The 18,986-nt window shown below is 43.3% G+C and overlaps 1 protein-coding gene across 8 annotated transcripts in view; it reads left to right on the forward strand.

The window, feature by feature from the left end:
- MAP9 (microtubule associated protein 9) overlaps positions 1–13,258 on the forward strand; it is a 35,584-nt gene extending 22,326 nt beyond the window's left edge. For 3 of the 8 annotated variants that reach the window (XM_074993138.1, XM_074993144.1, XM_074993145.1), the window contains 6 exons: positions 257–424; positions 905–1,050; positions 3,398–3,530; positions 3,821–3,895; positions 8,936–8,970; positions 10,143–13,257. In XM_074993138.1, the coding sequence (XP_074849239.1) occupies positions 257–424; positions 905–1,050; positions 3,398–3,530; positions 3,821–3,895; positions 8,936–8,970; positions 10,143–10,311 (726 nt within the window). In that variant the 3' untranslated portion in view covers positions 10,312–13,257. Of the gene's footprint in view, positions 1–256; positions 425–904; positions 1,051–3,397; positions 3,531–3,820; positions 3,896–8,935; positions 8,971–10,142 lie in introns of all 8 variants that reach the window. The other 5 variants (XM_074993139.1, XM_074993143.1, XM_074993140.1 and 2 more) reach the window with 5 other exon arrangements.
- The last annotated feature ends 5,728 nt before the right edge of the window (positions 13,259–18,986 follow it).

Here is an 18,986-nt window from a genome sequence, read left to right on the forward strand (position 1 = left end):
ATCTGTATAATATAGGGTAAAAGCACACAAAAGACCAGATTTCATGGTCTGTGGCTCATTTTTCATGGCTATGAATCTAGTCAGGCCCTACTCCTATTGTAGTCCACAAAAACAGGTCATGCTTGAGTCGTTCAAATCAGAACTGAACCATTGATTTAGAATGTTTTGTGCAATTCAGTTTTCTGTGGCTAGTGCTACATTTGAAAATGAATTTAGGAAATGCAAAGTTTTTGAAGAATAAACTTTTCTTACATAGAAAGAAGCTGCTAAGAAGGAAGAAGCAATTGCATCTTTTGAAGCTTGGAAAGCAATGAAAGAAAGAGAGGCAAAAAAGAAACTAGCTGAAAAAAAGAAACTTGAGGAGTTAAAGAAACAGAGAGCAGCAGAACAGAATGAAGAGAAAAAAGAAGAAGCGCAAAAGGCAGTGAGAAATCTATATCTAACAGACACTTAGGAGAGTAAAAATGTAGTTGTTAGTAGCAAGAGAGAGACTCAAACTGTACTCCTAGATCTGGTTACCCCAATCTTTGGGAAAATTCATATCTAGGTTATTTTCTTTGTAGCAGGGGCTAATTCCTTATGCTGTGCATGTACACACATTTTTGCTATTGACATTTAATTTTTTTAATGTGAAATACCTTATGTATATAGAACAAAGTAATTAATCAGACAAGTAAGGTGTTGGCAGTTAAGAAGCTTTTTCTAATGAGCTGGGAGTAGTAAATTCTTCCTGTTCCTTCCTTGTAGCAGTGTTGTAGCAGTATTCTTTGAGCTACTAAAGGACAATCCTTTGAGTAATATAAGGATGAACTGGCAGGAAAAGAAAAATATATCTATTACATAAGCAAAGTTTTAGAACAAATGTGTTAAGCAACTTTGCTAATGAGCTTGAGGTCTTCTTTAGGCATTTGAAAAATGGAAAGAAAAGAAAGCCGAATATCTAAAAGAACAAAGTAAAAAGGAAAAACGAGCTGAAAAAATCAAGAAGAAGAAAGAGGAGGAGGCTATTGCAGAGAAGAAACGAGACAGCATGTCTGCCGTTGATAAATGGTACTGTTATAGAGGAGTTAGTTATGTGACTGTGAATGGGTCAGCATGTATGCCTACATAATTTTGCAGAGAATAGGTACAGTGGATTAAATCATCTGAGGGCCTAAGCCTACAAGGGGCTGAGGATCCTCGGTTGTCATAGAAATCAGTGTGAGGAAAGGGTGCTTTGCATCTCCCAGTCAGGTCTATTGTTCCCAAATGTGAGTGTGGTAGCTTCATTTTTGCTGTCATTTGTCCACCTTACAAAACATGCCATACAGCTTCTAGTCCGTCTGCTGAATTGAAAGTCTCTGCTCAAGAAAGGCCAATGATTTGAAAAGAATGAAAGTTACAAATCAAATGTGTGGTACATTGAGTAGCACAGAATGTTGCAGTGCCAATCCCCTGCTGAGTGAATAAACCAGGATTTTAAAAAGCAAAACTTACAATTTTGAGTTTTAGTATAGTGTATTATGTTTCTTTGAAATCTATAGAATGTCTGGACAAACCAGATGTATTTACCAGTATGTATGTCTGCTGAATAGAATTTTTTTTCTGATGTCACCAAGAAAAGTGCTCTGTGCTTTACAGAATGAGACTGAATCATATCCTGAGTGTATCTTTTTATTTTAGAGATGTGTATTCCGAGGCTTAAGGGTATTCAGATAGGATTATTAATGTGCATAAGAGCTCACCAATCTGACTTAAAGTTCTAAGGTCCAAACCTCTACCCCAGACACTCCCGATCCCACAGAGCTGGATATGCTCTTGGGCTCAAAGCGCTTCTCAGGATTTCAGTGACTATGCATGCAATATTCAGCAGCAATTTTTATTTTTAGCAACACGAAGGTATTAATTAAACAGATGAGTTTAATATTTGAATACAAGCTGAATTTCTCTGATAGACTACACTGATGCAGCTTGCATGTCTGACTACATTTAGGGTTTGCATCTATACTTAGTAAAACTCCATATTACTCCCTCCTGAGAATCCTAGGAATTGAGGACCCACTCCATTCCATAGATGGTGAAGGGGTGAAATAGTAATAGTAGTAGAGGAACACTTTAAAGATTAGAAGAATAAAACTGTACTAGTAGAAAAGATAAGATTATGACTGTCAGAGAGTCTCTAGAGATGTGCTTTAAGAATTCTCTCCTCACCACTTGTCATGGAGTAATATAGGCCTCCTTAGGTCACTTTGACCTGGCCTTTCCAGTACCAAATTGGGCATCTCTTCCCTAGGATTTCAGGGGTACCCATGTTTGATTGGTGGAATTAATTTGAGGCACATTTCTGAATATGTATTAGGTGGGATGTTGAAAAGAGCAAATTCCAAGAATGGACATCTGCCCTAGAATACCAAAAAAACACCCCACTAGGTGACTTTTGTCTGTATTATTTGAGTCAACAGAATGATCATCGCACCCAGGCCATGACATTGTTTGGCACCTACTGATGCTCCCCAAGATAACTGCCCCTTTTGTGTCAACATGTGATTAGAAAAATAAGGCTGGAACATCAGATGCAGGACATTATAGGATATTTATAACAGATAGGTGTCAGGTTTAGAGGCAAACATGGACAACTACCATAAATGGAGAAACCCTGCTGAAAGCCCCCCACCCCCACATCTGTCCTTACAGTGTGTGAATTCTGTAGGCCTCTAGCATTATTGCTAAATAGGAAAAAGAAAAATAAAAGACAGAAAAATAGGTAAACTGTCCTTTTGGCTTTTGCTGAGCTAAGACTAAAACATACCCATAATAGCAAAACAAAAAGCAGTCAAGTAGCACAGTCAACAGCACTGTGTGTCTGTTCTGGTATGGCTACGGTCTGAAGAAGGGGGTCTGTCCCACGAAAGCTCACCTAATAAATTATTTTGCTAGTCTTTAAAGTGCTACTTGACTGCTTTTTGTTTTGATAGTGTATAGACTAGCACAGCTCCTTCTCTGTTAGAATACCCATAATAGGTTTCTTAATGTGTAAAATATATGTGCATAAACTCAACTGGGTTAATATATGTATGAAATCATAGGCTCAAATTAAGCTAGAAGGCTTTATAAACTAGCAGGTTACAGATGACATATGGGAAGGGAGAAGGAAGGCCAAAGATTACAATAATACCAAACAGGTAACACAATTTATAGACCCGCATATCTCGATTATTCATGGAGTTATGTGTGTTTGTGGCCTTTGAAGATTTTTTTTCAGCTTTATTTATAGTTTTCCCTCAAATCATGTTATCAAATTTGTCAGTAGATATTAAGGTCAACTCATGACTTGGTACAGACTATTTGGTGCACCAATCACTTTTGCAGCATTTCTTTAATTCAGTGAATAGGATCTTCTATGTCTCTCCATATTTAGGAATGAGAAAAAGGAAGAATTTATAAAACAAAAGAAGACAGAAAAAATCCAGGAGAAAAGAAAGCAAGAAGCAGAACATTTTGAGAAGCAAGAAAAAGATAAAAGAGCTATGGAGGAATATGAAAGATGGCTGGTAAACATATTTTTCACACATTCCTACATTTATCATTTGTGTTTTTAACAAATAGTGTGTTTGACTAACTCCTGAATTATAATCTTTGATGCTTTTTGTCGTGTTATGAAAGTGGCCAGGTGATGGCAGTACAGTTCCTCTGAGGGTTATTTTAGCAAATGGCTTACAACGGGAAGTGCATATGGCATCTGGCATCTTTGGGATATAGTCTCCCTCCCTGTTTGCCACAGAATTCTTTGCATTTTACAGTCAGTGACAGTACAGTCTTCTCTTCTCCCATTTAATGTCAGGAAGAGCCAGTTCAGAAGGGCCATCTCAACACAGCACAGAAGCAGCAGAGACTAGAGGCAGCATCGGCTGCAAAAGTGAGTGCATTTAGATGCAAGGAAACCATTTTAAATGTGAGGATTTGAGTGAATCAAAGTAAATAAAAATGGTTACATTAGGATTGAGATTACCTCCATTTGATGGGAAGGGGTAGCCTCTGATGTGCTATTTCGGAAAGAAGTCATTGGGAGTCTTTTCAGTCCCACAAAAACCAACAAGATGTCTTCACTAACACTGGGGAATACTAGGCAAGAGACAGCTGACAAGTAGGACGATATAGTGTGCTCTCAAAAGGTAAGATTTGCTGATAAGGAGAGTGTCTACCTTCCTCTGCCTCATCCTCACCAGCAAATGTGGTGATGTTCTCAGCAGCCCTCTGAGGCACTAATCCTGCAAACACATAAGCACTTCACTTTAGTGGAACTACATATATGCTTAAAGCTGAGTTTGTGCAAAGGTGTTCACAAGATCAGGGCCGAAATGACATGCTTGTTGCTGTTCTTCTCAATGGCTGTTTCTACACAGGCCACTTTCTTTGAAAGTGGCATGGTACTACATGGCCTGAAATATGCTAATGAGACGTGGATGCAAATTCCCCACTCCTCATTAGCATAACATCACGTGATTTGGAGTCCAGAAGACCATTCTTCTGGACTCCAAAATGCCATTTAGAAGCACAGCCCCCAGGGGGTCTTCCAGAAGGAAGTCCTTCTTCCGGAGGCCCTGTCTTCCCAAAAATTTTCGGAAAGAAGGGGCCTCCGGAAGAAGGACTTCCTTCTGGAAGCTCCCTGGGGCCGCGCTTCTACACAGCATTTTGGAGTCCGGAAGAACGGTCTTCCGGACTCCAAATCACGTGGTGTTATGCTAGTGAGGTGTGGGGAATTTGCATCCGCACCTCATTAGCATATTTCAGGCCGTGTGTTACCATGCCACTTTCAAAGAAAGTAGAAACGGCCAATAAGAGCAGATTGTACCTAACATCACAGCACCTCTGCCCATTTTCTGAAATCTTTCCTATGGCAGTGGCTCAAGTATGTATTGTGGAGGCCATGAGTTTTTGTGTTCATCTTTGCTGACCAGGGTAGTATTTAGGCTTAGAGGAAAAGAATGAGAATGTAGCACTTTCACGTTTTATAAACTTATGGAAAGAACACTTGTCTGAATTAAGTTATCAATTTATTAGCCAAGTGAGTACGAGGATTTCTTTTTTATGTACCCAGATTATTTGTGTCAGTAGTTCTAAAAAGGTAAATAAGTAAATAAAGTATTCTATTCAAATAAAGAATCTTGGAGTAAACAAGTAGCTCAATGAAAAACAATTCCTCCCCCACAACAATCATTAGAAAAAGTAGTTTTGAGACTTTAATACATCTTTCAGTTTATGCAGCATATAGCAGCCTTTATGGATAGCTCAAAACAGGAATTTAAAAATCCTCCCTAAATTCTTCAAAAACATAAAAATACAATAGAACAAAGAATTTGGGGTGTTACTGAAGTGTCATGGTCATGGAGAGTTCACTGAGTATGTATATTCATTTCATGGGAAATGCATTTACAGGATTTTCACAATCCTGCAGTTTAAAAATTTAGGTATAGAGACACTGAGTTTTTGTTAACACTTCTAAAACTCCGACTTGAAAGAGAGAACTTTAAATAGAAGATTTTCCCATACAGTTAGTCCAATAATTAAAATTCTGTTTTTGTTATATTATTTACCTCTTTAGCTTCCCAGTTTAATAGCAATACTGGTTCAATTTCCATTTTATGCCATCGTGAAATAGATTAATAGATGAATGTAGTTATAATATTTACTAGCATATATACTGATACCAGACCTAGTTCTAGTGGTGAGTAGTGGTATTTGAAGTGAGTACTCTTTCAGATCTATGTACCTTGGAGATTTTTATAGTATAGCAAGTTTATGTACCTTCTAAGAAGATAAAACCTTATTCTGAGGGTTAGCATAACTCAGCACCTAGGAGTGTGGTTTGGACTGTGAAAACTATCGTAGCATCTCCCTCCTGGCAACAGCAGGGAAAATCTGAGCTCGAATCTTTGCAGACTGATTCCTGCCTTGCTCAGAAGAAATTCTCCCAGAATCCCAATGTGGCTTCCCACCATTCTGAAGAACAGTGAACATGATCTTCACTGCTCAGCAACTGCAAGAAAAATGTCATGAACACAACCAAGCCTTATATATGAGTTTCATTGACCTGACCAAAGCATTTGACTCAGTCAGTCATCGCACCCTGTGCACTGTCATCTCAAAGATTGGGTGCCCCAAAAAATTCATTAGTATTTTAAAACTGCTTTATGACAACATGACTGCTACAGTGTTGAGCAACAGCGGATCCCGAAGTGACCCCTTTGAGGGCAAAACGGAAGTCAAGCAAGGCTGCATCATTGGCCCATCACCGTTCTACATCTTCATCTCCATGACACCTCATTGATGGCAAGCTTCCAAATGGTGTGAAAATTGTCTGTCTATAGAATGACCGTGAAGCTTTTCAGTCTGAGGGGACTGAAGGCTAAAAGCAAGACCTCCCCAACCTCCATCTTGGAGCTCCAGTTCGTGTATGACAGGATGTGGTTGTTTTTCTCCCAGAGCCCTTCAGAGCATCCCAAGTGCCTTCTCTGAAGCATATGAGAATCTCAGCCTCACTCTGAATATCAAAAAGACCAAGGTGCTCCACCAGCCTTCACCTACAGGGCAATCTCATGCACCTTCTACTGAAGTCAGTGGAGAACTGCTGGAAAATGTGGAGCACTTCCCATATCTTAGAAGTCATCTTTCCACTAAAGTTGACCATTGATGCAGACATCCAGCATCATCTGAGCCGCACAAGCTCCGGTTTTGCCCACCTGAGACAAAGAGTCTTCAAGAACCAGGACATGTATCCCAAGACAAAGCTCCTCATATAACGTGCTGTGGTTGTTCCAGCACTACTATGTTCATGTGAAACCTGAACAACATACAAGCATACAATATCATCAGTGTTGCCTCAGGGGAATCTTAAACATCTCGGGAGGTTAGACGCACAATCACTAGCATCATGGAAGAGTCGAAAATGACCAGCAATGAAGCCATTATCATTCATCAACAACGTTGTCGGACTGGTCATATGGTTCAGATGTCTGATCAGCACAGATCAGATCCTGTTTTCTGAATTGGAGGAAGGACAGAGGAGCGTTCGAGGCCAGAGGAAGCGATATAAGGACATGCTGAAAGCACACGTGAAAAAGTGCAGCAGCGGTGTCGACGCTTGGGAGAACCTTGCCCAGGACCATCCTGAGAGGTGCAATTTGAGATGTACCACCACAGTGCAGATGAGGAGAGGTGGAGAAGAAAAGAGCATCAAAAACTGCCCCGCGCCCCTCCAACAGCTACTAACACCTGCTTCTTCTGTGATAAGATCTGCAGCTGCAGAATTGGTCTGATCAGCCATCAACGGACTCACAAATGGGAGGGTGACATGAAGACGTCCTATTCATTATTGAGTGACCTATATACAAATACATAATAAATCTTATGAAGATTACATATAAAATCTTCATAAGGTTTATTTTGAAAGATTTTATACATTGGAAATCTAGCCCAGTGATAGTGTAGTAATACTCAGCACTGTTAAAATACAGGCTTTACTATTTTTCCTTTTATCTTTCTCCCTAATGCTTCATTCACTGCATAAAGCAAAATTGTTTATATTACAGCCACACTGCCATGGGGTACAATCTTGTCAGATATTGTAAGTAAATTCATTAATTCTGCTGAAGCTAGTGTGCAAAACCAGCAGTGTGAGCACCGAGGATTAAGCAATAGCTCAGTCTCTCAAGTCTCCAGTCAGTCCCCAGGCGTGGGCTTGACTGGCTAGACTAGGTCTGTGTCTAGACTAGCTCCCAGCTTCAAAGGGGTCATGGTAATTAGGGTGTTGGGAGATTTACCAATGAAGTGTAGTGGCGCATATTTTGCGGTGCAAAATTTTGAGGAGTAAAAGGACTCCAAAGTAGCACCAGCACTTCCAAGTACCTGCGGCCACACGCAACCCAGCACTCCGAAGTTTCACACTTTGATAAGTTGCCACGAGGGAGGTTTAGCCTAATGAAGTGTTGCATGTGTACCACACCACTTCATTAGTAATCTCCCAACACCCTACTTACCATGCCCCCTTTGAAGTTGGTGGCTAATCTAGACACAGCCTGGGTCTCCTCCAGATACACAGTATCCAAGCTGCCATTTTTAGCATGCTAGCTCAAGCCCTGCTGGCTCAAATTTATCTGTCCTGCTGGGAGGCTTGCTCACAGCTCCATTATAAACATATTCCAAAACCGATTCTCTGAAACAAACATCATTTAATGTATGATACACTGCAGCTGCTATTTTATTTCTTACTGTACCTCTTATAATTTTCATTATGCTTCCCTCAATATCTGTGTGCACACAAGCCTCCTATTTGTCATGTGGGAGCCAGGGAGATGTTTGGTAAGTTATTTTTCATGGGGTTGTGAGTAGTGTTGAGGACCACTTATGAAATGGCTGGGTAGGTGGGGGAGATGATAGGGGAAGGATTCTGTTGGCAGGATTTGCTTCAAATTCTCTGTTTAAAAACCAGACAGCTTGGGGAAAAAATGAACACTCAATCTACAAACATCTTTATTAATGCAAATTAAGGTTAGGAACTAAAACCTCAAAAAAAATTCTTAATTCAGATACTCAGACCAATTTTGATCCCTATCCTGGAGTATATACTGTACAATTGGATTTTTCTTTAAACCTGTACAGCATGTACTCAAGTCATACAATGTTACATGTAGCAAAAGGTGCAATTCCTTTGTGAGACATCATTTAGTCATTAGACATCAAAATTTATTGCTATACTCAATACAGATTCCATGTTGACTGCAATTAAGTTAATTTTGAAATACATCATGCAGTATGAGTGAAATTATTTCAAACAATGAACCCTCTTCATAAATGTATTCCATTTTGGAGTGTGTGCACATCAGGCACTCATTTGCAGTTCAGAATTGAACAAAAATATGAAAATTTGCATTGACAATGCAAACTCTTTCCTCCTCAGACCACTGCAGTGATCCCGGAGAAAATCCTAAAGAGGTAACTTACAGCTTGATTGAAGGCCAAAAAACTCAGGTTTTGTCAGTCAAACAAAGGTTTGCATTGGAATGGGGGGAAGAGAGCAGCAGCATTTTTATAGAGGCAAAAGTTAAGTCAACCAGTTTGGTATTTCAAAGCTTATATTATCACTTTGTCCCAAGATATTTCTTCCATCTCACCATTGATTTCAGAGGGACAATTACATGTAAATTTAGCCAAACCATACAGCCTGTTCAAAAAAGCATTTTAAAAGAAGTAAAAAGCTTGAGAATTCATTGACTCCTAGTTTTGAAATTTTTGTTGAAAACCAGAGTTCTCTGCATAATGAATTACAAATATTTTCAAAAAAAGGAACAAACTAAAATAATTTCACACTCATGAGAACATCATTGTTCTGCTTTCCCATTGCTATGTTTGAAACTATTAAAACATTCATTAGAACCTTAGGATGTGGTAACATGAAATTAAAATAACAAATTTGTTGTAGCTAAGCTGTTAAGAACCTGTTTTACTACAGTGTAATGCAGTTTCATTTAGAATGCACTGAAAGGTATAGACATCAAATTCATCCCTTTCTCTTCAAAACTGCATTCAATATTAGAATTCAAATCCTAAATATGAGGTATTAAGATTTGAATAGTCATTTGTAGATAAGAACAGAAATTAGATAGCTATGCCTTGTATGTCATGCTCCATGTTCAGATAATGCATATCATAGCTTAGCTACAAGCCTCCACCTAAACCTTGGAGAAGAGTAAATCTGTATCAAGCAGGTTGCACTGCTCATAATGTGCAATTATATTTATATTAGTGATGATGGGATGAGCTTCCAAGCACACTTCACCAGTGCACACGAACATTACCTATATATCTTCTGTTAATAAGATTCCAGGATTGACACTCATTCTTTGTGTCACTATGAAATGTAGGAGATCTGAATCTGGTGATGTGATGGATGTAGCTATAAGTATGGCTGAGAGAACTTCTTGTTTAGAATCTCTCTAGGTTCAGTTGTCACTTTTACAATCCAATGTTGTCAGTCAGGTTCGTCTTTTTACATTTTATGTACTGCACCCATGAACAACATGGCCTTTCAACTGATAGCTTTTGTAAAATAGGGATTTAGTTTTTCTTTGAAAAAGTGCTTTTGATGCAACCTCTCTGTTTTTCAGGAAAAGAAAGAGAAGAGGGACCAGGTTGAGGAAAAACAAAAGAAGCTCCAAGTTATCCTTGAGGATGAAGCCCCGCCTCCATGGAGCCCACCTGGCAAAGTTATGTCTTCAAGGAACTACTGAGATGTCCATTTCCCTTTGTGAGGAAAATTCATTTTCAAAGTTCTGACAATGTCTAATCATCAATATTTCACAACAACTGACTTTAAAGTGAATTGATACTGACTACTGTATCCTTTCTCTTTTTGGGTGATGATTTTTAGCTTCCGCAGTTGGAACAAATGAATGTATGTTTTAAATAGTTCAGTTGATCTTTCCCGTTACATTTCACTAAGGCTGAAGCTACACTGACCTGTTCTCCTGGCAGCTTCATGCTAATGAGCAGTCTCCCAATTGCAAATGGCTGCTCATTAGCATAATCCAGGGGTTAATTAGCATGCCCAGGGAGCTTTCCCTGCTGTCAGAGGCTGCTGCCGGCATAAAACAGGCTGTGTATACCTGCCTCTGCCAGCTAAAAGCCCCTCTGTCACCAGTTCCTTATGCCTGAATGAGCAGCAATTTGCAATTGCAAGACTGCTTATTAGCATGAAGCTGCCAGGAGAATGGGTCAGTGTAGACCTAGCCTAAAAGTTTAAATTATGTGATTTTTTTTTAAACTTAATTTCTAGGTTAAACTTGGGGGCATATGGTCCCTAGTCATGAAAACACATGTTCAGGACTTGCAGGGCCAAACTCTAATGCGTTTTCTTATACGAATAGCACCTTACCTCACAGATGGTGCCATTGAAGTCAGTGGATAGTCTGAGTAAAGATGTCAGAATCTGGTCCAAAATAAGTGGTCAAGAAACTGTTAACTACTTTACCACGCAAAGTGGAGGTTGAAGAAGTAGCAAGTATTTTAAACCATCATTCAAGCATAGCTTCAGAGCCAAATTATTTATAAAATGGTAAGCAATTCCAATTTCTGAAGCTTAGCATGCAGGACAGAAATACTTAACTGCTAAAATAAAGAAGAAGAAGGAAAAAAAAAAAAAGAAAACCCTGAAGCTTTTGATAAGACTTTCAATGTAAAATTGTGCAGAACACAAGGATAGCTTAGGCTTTTGATTAGCCATGACCGATGAAAATCAGTGATTTTAAAAAAATACAAAAAAATCAGATTTAGTTATTTAAATTTTTTTTTTAAAAAATCAATAAAATACTAAATTTCTCATTTAAAAGTAACAGTTACAGTTAAATCTCATCATAAACATGGTAATGTCTCTAGTCTGCCCAGTCTAACTACTAGCTTTTGCTTCTTGAAAGTTCTGGACTTTCAGTTTCTGTTTTTCACCAGATTAAAATATGTGCAAAGACAGACACAAACTGGATAGGATTATTTTTGTTCTGTGCTTATGTAATGGTGGGCTTTGGCCAAGACTGGCAAAGAATTAGTTAAGACCTTATCTTAAAGCCAGAGAAATAATCTGTAGCAGTGGTTCCCAAACCATGTTCCGGCAGAACACTGGTGTTCCGCGAGCTCTGTCAAAATGTTTTGCCGTTAAAATTGAGTAATGGCAGCCTCTTCCCCATTCTCAGGGAAGTAATGTTCCTCATAGTTAGTTAGTATGATGATGTAAAAAAGATAAAATGTTCAGCAGAGAGCACCATGGTGTTCACGTGTTCCATGACCAGAAAGTTTGGAAACTGCTGAATTATAGAAAAGGACAATGGCAGCATAGACCGGAACAGAAGAGTGGATAGAACGCCAAAGGGAAGACATTCAGCGCACACACAGCTTCCTATATTTCTCCACACTTTTTCCCAGAGAAGCTGTCAAGGCTTCTGGGTGTGAGAGAGACCCTAGCTGGGAATACTTTGAAGATATGTGTTTTCTAGTTTAAAAAAAGAAAAAAAAAACTGTCAGGTGTAAGCAGTACAAGATGATAATGTTGGGCCTGTTTCCAAGAAAGAGACACCATAGGGAAAGCTGCTTAGCAGGAGAAAATATGTGGATGAAGAAGTGAATATTGCTGAGTGGATCAACAGGCGGCTAATAACTTGAATAATTCACTTTGCAGTTCATTCATCAAGACTCTCTCTATGCCTAAGTGTGATTTGATAAGTAAATTCCCAAGCTGTTCCTTGTGTTGGACTTTGCAAGAGAAAAAGAAAAAAAGGAAAGTTAACTAGTCTGAGAATCTATCGCCCAAGTATACAGTACAAAAAGCTTCAGTAAGAAAAATCTAAAATTGCTTCTGAGAGTCATTTTCTTATTTTATATTACATAATTATTTTGCCTTATTTTGCCACATCATGGCCACAGACCATAATGGTGATGCCATAATTCTGTTCCCTATTTTACTTCATCATAACAGCTTTTCCAAGGGAACTCAATTCTATACTTTTTTTCTACAAAAACAGAATTGCCAGTGAATTCAGTGGGACTTACTCCAAAACTAAGTGCCCTCTAAACACAGTGACTTGGTTGCACTAGCATGTTCTGCTGACACAAGTCACTCTTGGAGGCTCTTCCAGCAAAATCTCTGTGGACAGATCACAGGAGCACACAAAAGCAGACTGCTCTGTCAAGAGAGAGTGGCCAGTCATCCCAGATGCTCTTGACCGAACGGGGCCTCAGATGCCAGTCAAACAGGCTCATGCAACCTTCAAGCCCTTCCAGGGGCTCCAGCCAGGGCTGTCCTCAAAGCCCTCGCCCCCTGCCGACCATGGCCAGTGCCTGGCCATGCTGAGCTCTGCTTACTCCTTTGAGGCGTAGGCAGCCTAGCACAGGGTAGCCACCCTGCTCTTAAGAGACGCCTCCAGCTCAGCGGAGCTAGGGATCGCAAGCAGCCCCCGGGCTGGTCACTCATTGCCCAGCTGCTGCTGAAGGTTCTGCCACCCTATTGCTGACCCTCTTCTCCCACCTGTGGTATGACCTGCCAGACTGACAATGGTGGGGTGCCCTTGCTGCCCCAGGCTACGTCTACACGTGAAGCCTACATCGAAATAGCTTATTTCGATGTAGCAACATCGAAATATTTCGATGAATAACGTCTACACGTCCTCCAGGGCTGGCAATGTCGATGTTCAACTTCAACGTTGCGCGGCACCACATCGAAATAGGCGCTGCGAGGGAACGTCTACATGCCAAAGTAGCACACATCGAAATAAGGGTGCCAGGCACAGCTGCAGACAGGGTCACAGGGCGGACTCAACAGCAAGCCGCTCCCTTAAAGGGCCCCTCCCAGACACAGTTGCACTAAACAACACAAAATACACAGAGCTGACAACTGGTTGCAGACCCTGTGCCTGCAGCATGGATCCCCAGCTGCCGCAGCAGCAGCCAAAAGCCCTGGGCTAAGGGCTGCTGCACACGGTGACCATAGAGCCCCGCAGGGGCTCGAGAGAGAGCGTCTCTCAACCCCTCAGCTGATGGTCGCCATGGCGGACCCCACTATTTCGAAGTTGCGGGACACGCAACGACTACACGGTCCCTACTTCGACGTTGAACATCGAAGTAGGGCGCTATTCCTATCCCCTCATGGGGTTAGCTGCTTCGACGTCTCGTTGCCTAACGTCGAAGTTAACTTCGAAATAGCGCCCGGCGCGTGTAGCCGTGACGGGCGCTATTTTGAAGTTAGTGCCGCTACTTCGAAGTAGCGTGCACGTGTAGACACGGCTCCAGTGTCCCATCTGCCCTTCTACCTACAGATGCCAAGGCGGGTTTGGTGATTCAACACCAGTGCAAATTGGTGGGGTCATGCAGGACTAGGGGAGCAGGATGATCAACAATGGATCCAGAACTTCTGGATGAAAAGGAAGACTTTCTAGGAGGTCTGCACCTGGTTCACCCCTGCACTGTGGAGACAGGACACCTGCATGTGGCTGGCTGTCCCTGTTGTGAAGCAAGTGGCAATCACATTGTGGAAGTTTGCCTCCCTGAACAGTTACCACTCTGTCAGGAACCAATTCGGGGTGGGGAAGTGCACCATTGGTGTTGTCCTGATGCAGGTAAGCCACTGTTGGGCTGGGTTCCAGGCCAAGGGGAGGCCTGAGAGGTGGGGACAGAGGGCTGGGGTGGGGGTTGGGGAAGCCCAATCTCCGGGGAGCTATGCCGTCCCAGCCGCTCAAAGACCTGCTGCCAGAGAGGAGATGCATGATGAGGGGCCTTGGGAGAGGCTGGGTGAGGGAATGGGAAGGGATAGGGGAGCCTGCTGGGGTCCAGAGGCTGCATCACACAGCCCCTCACATGTGCATTTGGTCTTTCCCCCTACCCTTCCAGTTGTGAGGGCTATCAATGGGATCCTGCTGAGGAGGTTCATCCAACTCAGAGACCTGGACACAGTGGTGTCTGGTTTCAACACCCTGGGATGCCTGAACTGTTCTGGCTTGATTGATGGGACCCACATCCCAATCTGCACCCCTGAGCACAGTGCATCACAGTACATAAACCTCAAGGGGTACCACTCAGTTGTCCTGCAGGCCCTCGTGGACCACTGTGGTCAATTCACCAATGTCTACATCAGGTGGTCAAATCAGGCACCAGATGTCAGGTTATTCAACAACTCCAGTCTGTGCTGTAGGTTCATTCTGTAACGCAACATGGCTGTAGGGGGCATCAACATGGTGGGGGATGTGGCATGCCCCCCTCCTTCCATGGCTGATGTGCCCCTACACTGTCCACCTGGACCAGAGCAAGGAACTCTTCAACAGGCACCTAAACTGGGTGCCCCTCCCAGTGGAGTGCACCCTCGGGCATCTAAAGCGGTTTCACTGCCTCCTCACATGTCTAGACATTGTGGAGACCCACGTCCCTGAGGTGGTGGCTGCATGCTGTGCCCTCTGCAATCTTGTGGAGGCAAAGGATGAGGTCTTCCTCCAGGGGTGGGAGGGGGAGGTGGAACATGGCTTCAAGCAACAGGCCATGATCCCAGCTCACTAGGGGCTGTGGATGGCATCTGCATCAGGGAGGCCCTATGGGAGAGCTTTGTCAGCAGTCCCCACTAACCCACCTCAGGACATCCTTACTGTGTCCTCAGTGCCCTAGCCCCACCCTGTTCCCAGCATGACTCCTCCCTTTACCTACTCATCCCTCCACAACCACCCCGCAGGACCAACAGACAGAGTTGATGGAAAAAATAAAACACTTGACTTTGAAAATAGAAAACTGTGCTCTGAATGATTAAATTAAAAATGAAAAACTATTTACAAAACCCAACCCATAATGACTGGGCAGTAGGCCTCACTAGACAGAGGGGGTGGGGGGTGGGGTCACAACTCCAAGGAGGAGCTGGACGCTGAGCGCCGTCAGCTGCTGGATCCCCTCCTGCCACAGATTCGGTTTCCCTGTCAGGTGTATTGGGGGCAGGAGCACAGGGTGTATGATGCCTGTGGAGCTGGGGTGGGAGTGGCAGGAAGGGTAGGGGCAGCAGGGGGAGTGGGATGGGAAAAGGCATTGGCCAGGGGCAGGGGAGCAAGGGAGGGACACAGGAGGGGGACCAAGGCAGTGCGGGCAGCATGTAGGTATCCCTGCGTGGCCTCCCACATGGGCCGAATGTGGCAGGCCTTGACCATGAGCTGGTCTCCCACCTGCTTGTGCCTCTCCAGAGACAGCTCACGCTGCTGCAGCAACCACTTCCGCAAATTCAACATCCACTCATGGAGCTCGTCTTGGCATGCCAGGGCAGTGATGTAGAGGTGGAGTGCCTCCTGCCCCATGGCATGGCATGCCTGTCACACACATGCCTGCCCCCATGGTGGTGCAGTGTCAGCTGCGGCAGGTGCCACTCCGGGACAGCCAGGCTCTGGGTGGCGGGTGGGACTGGCAGGCCCAGGTGATGTTGCAGTAATGGCATGGCACTCTGATGGTTCAGCTGTTTGGAAGAAGAGATGGTAAGTCATCCCCTCTGCACAGCTCCTAAGATCCTGCCCACCACCAACAGCGAGCATTGGCCCCTTGCCGCCTGTACCGGGGACTGCCCATTGGGGTTCAATGGGACACATTGTCAGGCGCAGAATTGCATGTGCTGGCCCACATCTTGGGGCCCTGCCTGGGCCATACTGGTGAACATGTGACACACCCCATGTGCACCTGCCCCCTACACCCTGGGCTGCGTGACCCATGAGGTACTCACCAGACATCTGGGGTACCCTGGCTGGAGTCATCTGGGCCTAGGTCTGACTGTGCCTTTGTCCCCAACCTTTGCTGTTCTGGCTTTTGTGGTTGGATGGCTTTCTCCATGCTGTCGATGGAGGGGGTGGGGGCACTCTGTACCATTGTCACTTCCCCAGGAGCTGGTAGAGTTGGGGCAGGTGGCACATGTACCCCTGCTGCAGCTCCTTGACCTTTGCCTGCACCCACTCCAGGGTGCGGGAGGGGTGGCTTTGGTTCACTAGAGCTGCAGCAAGGCGGGCATACCTGGTGCCATTACAGCTCTTTGCTGAGGGGTCCGGGAGGACCTTGTCCTCCACCCACAAGCTCAGCAGGTCATAGTATTCTAGGGCTGGAAAGGACCTTAGGAGGTCATCTAGTCCAGTCCCTTGCTTAAAGCAGGATCAACCCTAACTAAATCATCCCAACCAAGACTTTGTCAAGCTGAGACTTAAAAACCTTCAGGGATGGACATTCCACAACCTCTTTAGGCAAAGCATTCCAGTGCTTCAACACCCTCTTAGTGAAACAGTTTTTCCTTATATCCAACCTACACCTGTCCCCCTGTAACTTCAGACCATTGCTCCTTGTTCGGCCATCTGTCACTACTGAGAAAAGCCTCTCTCCATCCTCTTAAGAGCCCCCCTTCAGGAAGTTGAAGGCTGTTATCAAATCATTCCCCACGTGCTTTTCTGCTGCACTGCTACTTAGCCGGTCAGCACCCAGCCTGTAACAATGCTTGGGGTTCTTTCATACCAAGTTCAGCTCTCTGCATTTGTCCTTGTTGAACCTGGTCAAGATTGGAGGATTGGGCCAAAAGCAATTTCTCTAGGTCACTCTGGACCCTGTCCCTACCCTCCAACCTATTTACTTCTCCCCATAGCTTAGTGTCACCTGAAAATTTGCTGTAGGTGCAATCCATCCCTTCATCCAGGTCATTAATGAAGATGTTGAATGGTACTGGCCCTAGAACTGATCCTTGGGGCACTCCACTTGAAACTAATTGCAAACCAGACATTGAGCCATTGATCACTACCCATTGGGCCTGACCACCTAGCCATCTTTCTATCCATTACGGTCCATGTATCCAATCCATGCCTGCTCCAGCTTTGGCTTAGTGCAGGCGGGCACCTGGCATTTGCTGCCCCTGACTGGATCCTGGGAACATCTGACTGCCCCCCACAAAGGTCCTGGGGGGTGGTCATGGGGTGCCTGTGCATCTGACGTGGTTTCCCATTGGCGGCTGTGAAGCATGCTGTGGGAACAGTCAGCACGCTGTTGCTGGCACGACCTGTCTCCTGTCATATGGCTTCCCAGCCTCCCTGCAGCTTTAAGGGCTTCTGGAGGTACTAATCATAAAGCTTTACTTGCTGTGGACAAGGTGCCTCCCGGCTCCAGCTGGCCGAGGACATGGAGGACCACTCTGTTGAAAGAAGTCCCCTGGGGGGCATATACATATTGACAGAAGTCTGTTGATGAAGGCATTGTGTCTCATAGCGGAGAGTAAGAATGCTCTCAGGGAAAGTGCTGAGTGTTGTTAATATGCTATCGACAAAAGGCACTTTGTGTGCAAGTTCATGGCCTTTCTTGTGACCAAAAAAAAAAAAAAAATTTTGTCAACAGAATGTGCTAGTGTAACTGTAGCCAGTCAGTCTCAGCTTTTTTGGTAAGTTGATTTCAATCAATGATTTTTTGGGTTATTTAAAATAATCCACACTGCAACAGCACAAATATTTCATGCTTTTTTTCATTTTAAGTTTAAAGAACTAATAAGGCTAGCCCTAGAAAAGGATCATTCAGAGTTCTTTTGACTGTAATTAAGCAAAGTAAACTTTGTCCTTATTGAATCAGTGGTGTCAAGTCTACTGTATGGAGAGGGATAAAGTATATTTTTTATGATCCAGGGGCCTAGCCCATAAATTAATGCCACTGTAGAGCTCCCATTGATGTGCAACGGTTGATGCTGAGGTGTTAACCTTTTGTACTAGCTATGATTTTAAAGGCAAAATTCCGTTCCCAGATACACTCAGGTATATGCACAGTAACTTCACTAACTGACATTATATCTAAATTTATTCCAGAAAATATGAGAATAGAAATTGGCCATATATTTTAAAATTTCTGTTTCGTTTAGCACATCTCAATTCATGCACTTCTTCCAGGATCATTGCTATTTCTGCTCTTTGGTTTTGTTCACCATTACCTATTCTGCTCACAGTTGTGATAATGGTTATATTACACATGTGACTATGTACCTAAATTATCTGAAAATCTGAAATGTATTGTCACCATTAGGTTTAAGAATCAACACCACATTGAGATGACTGAGGGTCACTTGCAACCTCTCACAGCTGTTTTATACGGTCAGCAAAGTCAGGGTAACACCTTGTTAATGGTTACTCTTCAAAAAGTGAAAACAGTTCATTGTTCTCTGCTATAGACAATTATTTACTTATTTTTAAAATACAGATTACCTCCCACAGGATTTCATTCTGTCCTGGGGGACAGAAATCTCTGCAGTGGGCTATATGGTGGCACAAATGAACTAGGCGGCAGTCCACCTAAAGGGAAAATGGGTGTGTGTACGCTCATCCCTCCTTAAACAAGTACTTCACTTACAAGTACTCGCTTAAACGAGGGACACATAAACCTACCTTAGGTCACTCTACAAGTGAACTCCCCTGACTAATACAAGTCTTACCCCACTCCCT

Source organism: Carettochelys insculpta, chromosome 4 (genome assembly GCF_033958435.1).
Source record: "Carettochelys insculpta isolate YL-2023 chromosome 4, ASM3395843v1, whole genome shotgun sequence".
In the NCBI taxonomy this organism is placed as follows: Eukaryota; Metazoa; Chordata; order Testudines; family Carettochelyidae; genus Carettochelys; species Carettochelys insculpta.